Genomic DNA, 12,124 nt, shown 5'->3' on the forward strand with positions numbered 1-12,124 from the left:
TCACTTTAACAGCCTAGCAGTGAAGGCATTTTGTCAAGCCTATTTGTTCTTTGTGTGACTTGGCACCCTTTTCTTTTAAGTTAACTGTGAACCCAAAGGAGAGCCTTCACTTTTCTGCAGAAACCAACTGCAAGGCCCCAGGACTGTCACCTCCCTGAAAACTAAACAGCGCACACACAGGAAAGGGGCAGTGAGGTGCCAACCCCATCCATCTGAGCTCTGCTGAGAAAGGCAATGTTCAGCTTGTTCTGCTGAAATGGAAGAGAATGCAAGAACAGAACATGTCTCCACTGCCAGCAATAACTGATGGTTTCTTACTTAACACTTCATGCTTGAGAACTATACAATCTCTATTAAAGAAACATACTGATTGCCTGAATTTAACTGTACTAACCTCATGTTATTCCTTTCCTACAAAATCTGAGGTTTGAGTACAATTTTTCTCATCTTCATTTTTTCTGCTGCCATCCCTCACCAGCTGCCTCACACAGACCAAGAGCAGCACCCCAGCAGCTCATTCCCAATTGGTCTCATCTTGTGCATTTCTGAGATCTGACATTGACTGAGATACAAGAAAGGAGGGTAGGTTAGAATTTTCTTTTTGGAAATACTTTGCATTGTGTCACGCACAATGAGTCTCAAGTACACGTATCACTACTATTGCATTGTTGAGCTTTTGGCATGTAGCTTGCAGGAATTTTTCTCTTTGTACATGATTGGTTCTATACAAATTTTATTTGTATGTTTCAGGGACATGTATGCTTCAGGGACATGTATGCTTCTTTTGTTTTACTATTCAATAAATGAGAACTCAGTGATTAAGGTCACTGTTCATGAATTATTCGGTTGAGATCTCTACTTGTGTCTTAACACGAATAAAATTCTTCAAAACTGAAAACTTACTGAGCTAATCCAATGTCTCATATATATTCCTTTAATTTGCAGCGTTCTGAATATGATATCAATTTCATGTGAAAGATTAGAAAAACAGCAATGGAAGAAACATCAGTTAAAAGATGTAGTCTCAAAACATTCCAGAATAAAAACACTCCTAATTTTACACGTTATTTATGAGAACTTCTTCATATGTTTAGCAAATGTACTATATGCTGCAAGAAAATGCCAGAAGTAGTTTAAAAATAAACTATTTTTTTCCTACAATACGGTATGAAAATATCATTAATCACCATAAAAACAGCCTTGCTTTCTTTAAAAAGGATGCTTTCTCAATTTACTTTGATGCATATTACAATCTGCTACATATTAAACATTTAATAAAACATACAGTTGAAAAAAATTAGATATTTTCTTTCCCAAAAAAAGAAATTTTGGTATTTTAACTTTTATTGTCAACCTATATTGTAATAAAAACAAACAAGACTGTTTCAGGCAATGAAAATCTCCCAAGATGCAACTATCGAATAACAGCATTTCCATTTTCTTCAATAAAACAGAACTTGTCAACATTCTTAACTGGAATTAATCTATTCTTGTGCTCTACACCAAATAAAGAAGGTTATTTTAACTCAGTTTGACATTAAATTGAATCTACATATGGTGCTGCAGTAGAGTACTGGAAGTAGTACAGGACTGAATTGCACGCTACCAAAGCAAGCCAAATGTACCAGTGGAAGAACCATGCTGCAGAAGTCCTTTCTTAACCTCTCCTTTTTGCTTTCATTACTAGGTGCTGTTAAAGAGATAAGATACTGGACTTAAATCTGCTTTTTGGATGACTAAAGTAGAAATTGCTACACTCTTAAACTTGCATGTTCTTCAGCTGTCTTCTTCCTTTATTTCTATCCAATGGACTAAGCCCCTGGATTGCCCTACATCTCTTCCAGGACATTTCAACTGCACAATGCCCAATGCTATTCAGTTAAACAGAAATCAGAATGCATGTTTAGGGAAATTTTAAAGCTAAACTACTGACCAGCTTGTGAAAAGGTACGTCTGTTCTACTCAATATGTATTTTTTTGCTGTAAATAAAAAGCAGAATGCATTATGACAGAAGTCTGATACAAGTGTCTTCAATTCAGTGGAGAGATCTCTAAATTCATCATAGAAATGGTCTTTGTAATATACATGGACAGCCTCTGTTCTAGACATCTAATATAGAGAAGATTCACGGAAACAAGAGCCTAAATGTCTTAAATTGTCAAAAGAAAGAGAAAAGCTAAGTTAAATGATTGTACTACTGTGATGACAACTGTGTGAACTCTACCTTTTCTACATCCTTTTTATACTATATCTTCAAATGAACACAAACCCACGGCTATTGACTTTCATGACTTCACTTCTCATACACAGTGACTAGCCCATTGTTCTAGACTGTTTTAAAAAACAAACAAACAGTTTATCTGAAGAATGACATGATAAAACCACATTGACTATTATTATTTTTGTTCATTTGAAGCAGCTTCTTTGAACCAGGACTATAATGAGATGATAACCATATTTTTCCAGCTTTCAAGAAGGTTATCACTAAGATCAACGGAAAAATTACTCTTATGCCCATGGGTGAAAGAAAATATTAACGCAACATAATGAAAGTTTGTGAATTCAATTTAATTTAAGCATTGTGTAGGTTTTCTGCCACACTTGTGATCATATCCTGTGACTTACAATTTTAATTACTTACTCAGCCACAAATACAAACACCTTGTCTTTCAGATAGCTTATTACGTAATGACAGGGAAAATAAACAAGCATAATTCAGATAGCTTCTTAGCCAGGAATGCTGTTTACCTTGCTCTGACAATCAGTTCGCAAGTGGTGTTCATAGACCACTTACGGATCAGTTACCTAGAAAAGGAAATAAACAAAGCCAAGATGTTCTTTACAGCACCACAAGAAAGAAATGATAATAATTCGTGATCTAGAGAAGGAACCAGTCAGCAGTTCTTCAGCCACATGTTTTTCTAGCTATATATTTCTTAAAATGTTTTATTTTCCTGTGGACAGTCTATCATCAACCAAGTGAAAAATACTGCTTCTATTTTTTCTCAAAAGAAAACACAATACATTATTTACATATATAAGAGTGTATCACAAACAATAAATACAGAATCCAAAGACTAAAACAGTAAAAAATATATATATATGCTATTACTAAATAGAATAATAGAATTCAAAGAACCTTTTAAGCAAACACCTGTCTGACCAATGAAAAGCTCCTCCTTCCTTCTTCCACTGAATTTATCTATACAGCATCCACATCACAGTGCCTGAAACAAAAGATGGAACCCCTTCAAGCAGCGTGGATGTGGCCTGACCTCAACCTCTATGAACAGAAGTATCACTGATAAATACAGCAAGTGGTTAACCAGCTAGTGTGATACCTGTATTGCGAACACAGTTCACTATGCAAAGCAAAAGACTTTCCTGATACGTCTATATAATTGCTTTCACAAAGTGACAGCCATAAATCAGCCATAGAAGAGGTTATAGTTTTTATTTTATAAATTTACCCATCTCTCTTCTAAAAATGAAAAGTGATTTGGGAAAAAAAGTGAGTCTTTAGTGAGTAATCTAATGCAGCACTCCAACAGCTTCATCTTACATATGATTTTCAAATATCATAGTGTAATGTGACAAACTGTTCACTAGTAATTAATTTACATCTCATAACACTGAAAATATCTTTGTCTATTTATACAGGCAACACTCAGGGCTATAATCAACAAAGTAATTCAAAGATGAATGCACTGACTTTAACTTCTCACTTCTAAACGCTCTACTAGTGAGAAAAACTAGCTGCTTAAGAATAAAACTTATCAGAAAGGTAAATTCATGGAACACTCCAGCACCATTGCTGTGCCTCCTTTTAGGTCCTATAATACTAAAAGGAAAATAAATAAAACAGTAGTGTTGTGTTCAGCTGATGGGTTTGGCAATCAGAGTGCTGAAGAACTGCTGTTCCAGTCATATTTGGACAACATCTGCCATTCACAAAATGCAGTCCACATAAGTAGATAATCTAAAGATCCTCACATAACCTTGTGTGCAACCTCTGTAAGTGTACAGAGAAAGTTTACAAGGACAAAAACTAGAAAAAGTCAACATCCCAAGAAGTGAGGAGGAATAACTGAAATCACTGCACCACAACGAGCCATTTAGTCGCTCTGAACATCGAACAGCTTTTGCAGCTATTTAACCCACAAAGACTGCAAAAACTTTTGAGTAGCAAATTGGCAATTTTTAGGTTCATTTTGTCTACATATTGCCAACAGTCTAAAACAATAAGCAATAAGCACTGTTGTAGGTACACTAGCAAGAACATAAATAGAAAACGTGTATTCCTCAGAAATCACACATGCCACTAGTATTAATAAGTGAAAACAAAACACAGTCTGATCTCTTGAATTACCAGGAGATCTGATTAAGTGCAATCAGATTCTGACTGGTTGCTTTTACCAGTCTTTATTAGTGAGGCTTATTTCAGCCTCCAAGATATTCAGCTCTTGGGAACCCGCAGTCACCCCAGAAATACCAGTGCTTTATATTTCTGTGGTTCTGATGTGCCAGGCCATCTAATCCACACAGCCCAATACACTCTATTGTCTCTTCCCCCCCCCTGGCTGGGGGTAGGCCCCTCTATGACAGGTTACCTCTGTCATTCTTAAGGCTTTTGCCATGTCCCGAAGCAACTGGAGCAATCACCTTTATGGAGAAGTTCACCATGGTGCTTGATCTGTCTTGTAATTTTATTATCCGTGCTTGAAGTGAGGAGTGGGTTGTTTATGCCACTTCTTCCTATCTTCTCCGTAGTCACGTAGGTAATGCCACAAGGCAATATGTGTCATAGTCTTACTGTTGTCACTTGCTCAAGCAGGAGGTCTTCTTTTAATAGCTGAGATGTTGGATGATGCAGATTGGGAGGAAACTGGTAGGCTGTTTTGGGAATCCTGGTCCCCATCAGGTGTATCTGATACTGCCATGGATTCATCGGTTCCATCAGCATAAAGCACGGTAGACAGTTTGTCTATTATGTCTTCTTGATTGCTCTCCATTCTGTCTTGAAGTTTATTAATCAGTTTATTTATCAAGGGTATTCTTTCCCCTCTGCCATACATTGCTGCTAATGTGCTGGCATACCTTTCTGGTGCAGTCTTTGTGAATGTACACCACATATTTGGTGTACACCTGGCTCTGTTAGGATCACACTCTTGGTCTGGATCATCAGGAACAAACGTGTGGACATGTAACATTTCCACCACAGAGTACTCCCTGAAATAATGGATGCCTTTTTCTGTGTCAGCCCATTTCTTTCTCTCAGGCATCAGAACATCTTTGAAGGGATGCTCTCCTTTTATGGCTAACAGCATCCACTTCCAGAGGGTGAAGGCCTCATCCTGGCATGTACTAATACCTCTGTCAATGGCTGAGTCCCTGGCAATGCTATCCAGTTGGAGAGCTTCTCTCTCTAGCGTCACACTGTTGGCCCCATTGTCCCAGTATCAAAGTAATCAGGTGACAATAGGCTCATTTGGGTGGCATGAAGTCTCTCGGACCTCGAATTTCATTCATTTTCAGAGTTCAGTGGTAATGGTGACAATATCTTGCGCACCTCCTACTCTTTCAGGACTCGCTGTTACCCTTCTAGGCGTTGGTGACTGTGATCTTACTGGGGGTCACAGCACTCTCTCTGGATCCCTTAGAGCTCAGAGCCACTCCTCTGGACCTCTTCCCTCATCTTCTCTTACAGTATCTGCTTCCTCTACTTTCTCCTCCTCCTCTTCCTTTTGTTCTACTTGAGCCAACTTCCATTTTACTTTCCATCCTGTTACAGGTGCAATTGACATCAATTCCGGTGCCTCCTGTGGTTGATCAGGTTTGTCAGTTTTGATGCTCCCACTCTCCAGTTTAGCTTGGAGTCTTTCTCTTTCAATTATGAAGGTATTTAGTTCAGATTCAAGCATGACTCAATGAGCCTGAATGTTGTTTAGTTCACTTTGGAGACAGAATTTTGTGAACTGGAAGGTGTCTCGCTCAGTTTGGAGCACATCCCGTTCAGACTTGAGGATGTTCCTCTTGGAACTGGAGGATGTCTGGCTCAGACTGAAGGGTGTCTTGTTGAGATTGAAGGCTGTCAAGTTTAGATCGAAAGGAGTCTCTCTCTGATTGGAGGGCGTCTCTCTCGGATTGGAAGGCTTCCCATTCAGACTGGAGGGTGTCCCAGTGAGATTGGAGACTGCTGAGTTTGGATTGCAGGGTGTCTCTCTCAGTTCAGAAGATCTCTCTCTCAGATTGGAGGGAGTCCTGCTCAGATTGGAGGGTGTCTCTCTCAGACCGGAGGGTGTCCCACTCAGATTGGAGGTCTTTTCTCTTGAGTAGGAGACAATCTTTCCAGACCTGGAGATTCTCCCTATCAGCTTGGAGACTCTCCCTTTTGGTTTAAGACTCAATTTCAGAAACCGTCTCCCTCTCTGGGATAGTATTAAATAAGGCCCGATAAGCATTAGACAGACTCCAAATCATTTGTGCCTCCTCAGATCTGCCTGAGCCGCAACATCCCTCTCAAATATCTGTTTAGGCTCTCAGGATCTTGCAGGTGTTCAGGAGTAAAGTTCCGTGACACCAAGGATGTCCATCTGTCTAAAGTCTCTCCCAAGACCCTCCACACTCCCTGCCACTCAGTATTCTCTGGTTTTGGGGAAGGCTTCTTCAAAATATGACAAATACAAATACTCAGCGAAATAATTAAAATAATGAACAGTATATTCAGGGAGATTAACGTGAACAGATGAGCATTCAAAAAGCACATAAAAGATTCAAAGGGAGAGACTGGGAGCCTGCTTAAATCTGTTTCTGCCTGCCTTCTCCACCAAGCATGTCAACAGTTTATGGGTTGATTTAGCCTGCTTCCGTGACTAGTGAGGCAGGGGGACCTGTGGGTCTGCATCTCTGGAAATGGGAAAATAAAGGGAAAGAGAGATGGGCCCCAGAAATAACAGTGGCAACAATCTGAGGAGAAACAAACTAATTTGCTAAATAAGATATCAGAATGCAAGATAACACACTATAATACAATATAATACAATATAATTAGAATTGCATCTAATAAAACGAATATAATGAGAGAGTGTCCAAAAACTGAAGGCCTTAAACTAATGCTGAGGCGAGACGTGCAGTTGGGCTGGGCAGCAGGGAGCAGAGCCTGGTCTCATGACCTTGCCAGGGGCTTTATCCCCCCTCTGAACACAAAATCCCCTGGGGTATGTAGTTCTTCTTCTCTTCCAGACAGGTACCCAGAACTGGAGCATTAACTCTCTAACTCCCAGTGCACTACATGATGTTATGATGCAGAACACCAATAACCAAAAATCATAAACCCATGACAGAGTCCAAGCTTTACAATGTTGGGAATAGCGTTTCTAACCTAATTGTGTTTCTCATCATGAAATGTCAGTAATGATCTCACATTACTTCACCCTGAACTTGGTCTGCCTTTGATCAAACACTATGGTAGATCTGCAAGGTAATGGAATCTTCCATGGTCTTCATGATTGAGAATGACATTTGTCCTACATAAAGTGCCAAAAGTGAAAAAAAAAAAGACTTAAAAGGTCCCAATCTGAGCAAGAACCCTTTACAGAAGGAAGCACTGCAGCACAGCCAGTACTTCTAGCACAATCAACACAGACTCTCCGACAAGCCTACCGATGCAGTTTTAAAATGACCAGTTAAATGCTGGTGGAGAACCAGCTTTTTAATTATTCATTTACCTACACATGTTTGGCAAAAGGTGTGCCCTAGAGAATTTGATGTGACAGGCAGTAGAAGTCTGTAGTTAAACTATGAAATAGACAAGTCAACCAGACCAAATTCCTAAGAAGATTGGAGTCTTCTGTTCATTAGAATATTTTGAGGAATGTACAAGAAGGTAAAAAGAGGCACTATTTTGAAAGAACAAAGATTATAGTGGCTCGTAAGCCAAACAACTAATATATGTAAACCATGCACGCAATACAATGACTCTAAAGTCTTAAAAATATATATATAAAATGATCCCCTGTGCCAACATCATCAGGAAGCAAAACTGTTGATCAGGATACATCCAGTACATAAGCAATATGCAAGGGTGGACTCCCAGTACAGTGGGAGCTGCAGCTTGGTTAGCTACTCTCTGAAAGATGAGGGCCTTCACGGATACACAGCTCATGTTCATTCCAGCTGACAGTGCTAATTACTTTAGGATTAGAAAGCAGGCTACACAGGCTGCTTTATGACTGTTGGAAAAGCAAATCAATCTGCCAGATTCAAACTGGCATAGAAAAAATTAATCTAGATTTGTTTTTGCCAAAATTGCGTTCTTGCCTCCATTGTCACAGCTTCATTGATCCTCTTATTGGAAACCAGAAGGGGGAAGGGTCACACCAGAAAAAGAAAAAAGGCAGAAAAAGACACTTCTGTGGCTAATCATCAAGTCATGCAGAGAGTCAGATGAATATTCTAAGACTGCAAGAAGAATGGGAGACATTCTGTAGCACAATGCATGGAAAGATTAGGACAGAAATGGAGAGATGAAATGAAAGAAGAAACATTTTGAGAGGGCTTTGATTGCTTTTCAAATACATATCTAAAAATTTGAGGAATTGAGAGCGGGGCTGGTGTCTTCTCTCTGGTAACAGGTGACAGGACGAGGGGAGATGGCCTCAAGTTGCACCAAGGTAATTTAGGTTGGATATCATGGAAAACTTCTTTACAGAAAGGGCTTTAAAGCACTGAAACAGGCTCCCCAGGGAGGTGGTTGAGTCACAATCCCTGAATGTGTTTAAAAATCATGTGGATGTGGTGCTCAGGGACATGATCCAGCAGAGGATTGTTAGAGTCAGGGTAGTATGGCTAGGTTGTGGTTGGACTTGATCTTCAAGGGCTTTTCCAACCTGAGCAATTCTATGATTCTATGAATTCAAATATTACTGTAAAAAGTCATTATTTCTTATAACAGTGAGTGGATTTCTGTCTGGAAACACTGAAAGGACATAACTGCTTGTCCTATATTGTAGTTTCCTGTTCTCCTGTTTATTCCAGGGAACGCAAAAGCTTCATGTTGAACCTAAATCCTCCATCCTTTGATGGAGAACTTAAGTTTCAGCTGTATTACATGATTCCAGGTGAAAAACAAAACAAAACAAAACAAAACAAAACAAAACAAAAGAAACAAAAACCATCCAAACCAACTTTCAAGGAAAAGATACAAAAGTATAATTATAGTCCTTCTGAATCAGTACCTGTAGTAGGGTCCACTGTGAAAAGAGAAGAAAATTCTCCTGGGACCAGCTCATACGTGACAGCTCCATATATGCCTGAATCTCTGTCTCTGGCAACAACATTGATGATCTCTGTTCCTGGTTCTGTGTGACTGCTGATGCTTGTCACGTAGATGGTTTGTTCAAAAACAGGTTCATTATCATTAATATCTTCTATCTCAATGCGAACAAAAGCTTGGGCACTCAGCCCACCCTGTTAGACAAATCAGAAAAATATTTCAATATCATAAATGTACACAACAGAATGACACATCTAGCTTCAGCACATCATTAAAGAACACACTGCAACACTACTGAGCAGTGAAAATGTCTATTGAAAACAACAAAAGGTATGAACATCCCAAAATATTGACACCAGGCCAGCTACGTGCTCAGGACAGCTCCAGCATGCTCGCTAACAATACATTCAGAAGTTCGACTTCTCGCAACTGCAAAGTCAGCTGGTGATTTCACATGGAAATCATCTTATACATCATCTATTTCTTCAGACACAAAAGTCAGGGTTTAATAGCTTTTTTCAATCTTTGAATCTTTCAGATTTAAATGCATGACCACTGCAACAATGCATGCAAGACTTTTTCGGTGTCGATTAATAAAACGTGTTGGGAGCAGACCAATGCAGGACAGCCAAAGTCCTACCTGCCACACTCCCGCCTTTATGTAGGCATAAAGGATTGCGCACACATGCACCCTGCACACACTGTATACACTACAGCGATGCGCAGATGGAGGAAGGATCCTGCATGCTACAAAGTCAGGCTGGGAGCATGGTGCTTGGATCTGTTACGGCACCTACCAAAACCACCGACACAGATGGCATGCTGGCAAGTACAAATGACAAGCTATGCTGAGCAGTCCAAACTTCATTTTGCTGTCACAGTAGCGGTGATATTTAAAAATAACTACATTGCACGTCTCCACAACCTAATTCTATGTGTTAGATACTGTATGGAACTGTTGAATCAAGCCTAAACCTTTGATTGATCACCTGAGTCAGCCATGGGAGCCATGGGAGCTCAGGTGAAGGCAATTCAGTTGTGTGACCAGAAGGGGTGGAGTGTGGCTGCACCTCTCCTGGACCCCATTTAAGGGCTGACTGCCATGGGGGGAGGATCTCTCTCTGGAGGTTGCTCTTCTTGGAGTTTTTCTTCTGAGCCTAGGGCAAGGGTAAGCTTTTCCATTTGTTTCTGATTATCCCTTTCTAAGGTGATCATCTTTCCAGCTATATGCTCTCTAAAGACCAACCTAACTTCTCTGTGTACTTGTTGACTCTGCACGTGCATACTTTTAAACCTAATCATCACAGAAACCATCCAGTAATTCTGACTGGGTATTACTTTATGCTTGCACTATGTGCCAAACTTTTGGGGAATTTGCTTTTTATCTCCACAGGATCAGACTTAAACCTGAGGGAGAAATACTACTATCATTCTCACTAGATTCTCATTTTCTCTGTAGAGCGAGTGTTTCTCCAGTACTGTGATATCCATGAGAAGGAAACCCAAATGCTCTGCTAAAAGCCCACTACCAGGTAATTCCTTAGGGCTGTGGCTCCACAGCTTTAAGGTACTTAATGACAGGAATCACAAACCTTCCTAAAGGAAACAGGGCAAGGAAGAAGTGAGGTCAAGAATAAAAGGTATCTAGAAAGATGCAAAGGTTAGAACTGCAATAAATCAAACTGCCATATCTTATGAGTTACACTGCTTCTTCCAAGTCTCAATATTACTAAAGAGACATGGAAAAAATGGCCCCTTCAGCCAATCTAAATTTATCATAAAGAGCTGTGTGAAGAGTAAAATCTTTGGAAATCGATTCACTCTAACTATATGGGAGAAGCAAGTTGGAAACCTATTACTTAATCTCTCAGAAAACACATCAAATTTTATGATGGATTCAGGCACAGCTCTTCTTGAAGCAGCAATATAATCTTTCACATGAGTCAAAAGCAATGTTAACCTGGTTATGGCCTAGTTCTTACTCTGCATATCAAATTTTCTAAGTAACATCCTGACTGAGAAGGAGCAAGGTGCTTCTTCTAACCTCTGGATATACTTAATCTACTCAAAAGCAAACACAAAGTACATATTCTGAAATATGAAGGCTGATTTAAACAAGTATTTCGTTGACAAAATACTTTTGTTGACAAAAACGTTGACAAAACATATTAAAAGCAACAAACAGCATAGCTGTTTATTTTGAAACTGTTTCTCAAGCATGCAAGTATTTTAACTACTGCTTGATGCAAAAAAAAACCTCACAATTACATCAGCTTCTTTATCAGAATCCTGTCATTTCTGTGACCCACAGAATAAGGATGGGGCGTAAGAAGTTTTCACCAAGGCAAATAACTACAAGTAATATTTTCTGTTCTTTGGTAGGATCAAATTTTTCAGAAAGTAGGAAGCTACCAGTACACCTCTTCATGCTGTTTCCAATAAATAAATAACTGTGCTGCCTTGGAGGTTCTTTAGCTTAGTAAGTAGAAATGGTGCAGTTTTGAATAGCTGTATTTCTTCTTGTTGACTCTGTAAAACACTTAGAATCTGTCAGGATTTCCACTACAGCCTCCAATGCTTTTGTCAGTGAACAATACTGTTGACTTTTTGTTCCCAGCTCAGCTGGGAACACAGGATCTCTGATATGGAAAATCTTTTCTTTGTTAAACTTAAAATATGGTATGTCACCATCAAGTCACAATGCTGTCAAAATGGAGAGACAGTGCCAATTATTTTAAAAGCATTAGCTTCTTTAGAAGCTTTGCCTGCAAGTGTTGAGTGCTCATCTCAGCGTTTAATTGCTTCAGTGTAAAAGACAAAGAAAACTGCACAGGCAGCATGGCCTACTA

The 12,124-nt window shown here is 39.4% G+C and overlaps 1 protein-coding gene across 1 annotated transcript in view; it reads right to left on the reverse strand.

The window, feature by feature from the left end:
- Positions 1-12,124, reverse strand: part of DCHS2 (dachsous cadherin-related 2) — an 80,658-nt gene that overhangs the window by 50,957 nt on the left and 17,577 nt on the right. Inside the window, 1 exon segment of the mRNA XM_031553246.1 lies at positions 9,238-9,469. Within this exon segment, the coding sequence (XP_031409106.1) occupies positions 9,238-9,469 (232 nt within the window).

Source organism: Meleagris gallopavo, chromosome 4 (genome assembly GCF_000146605.3).
Source record: "Meleagris gallopavo isolate NT-WF06-2002-E0010 breed Aviagen turkey brand Nicholas breeding stock chromosome 4, Turkey_5.1, whole genome shotgun sequence".
Classification (NCBI taxonomy): Eukaryota; Metazoa; Chordata; class Aves; order Galliformes; family Phasianidae; genus Meleagris; species Meleagris gallopavo.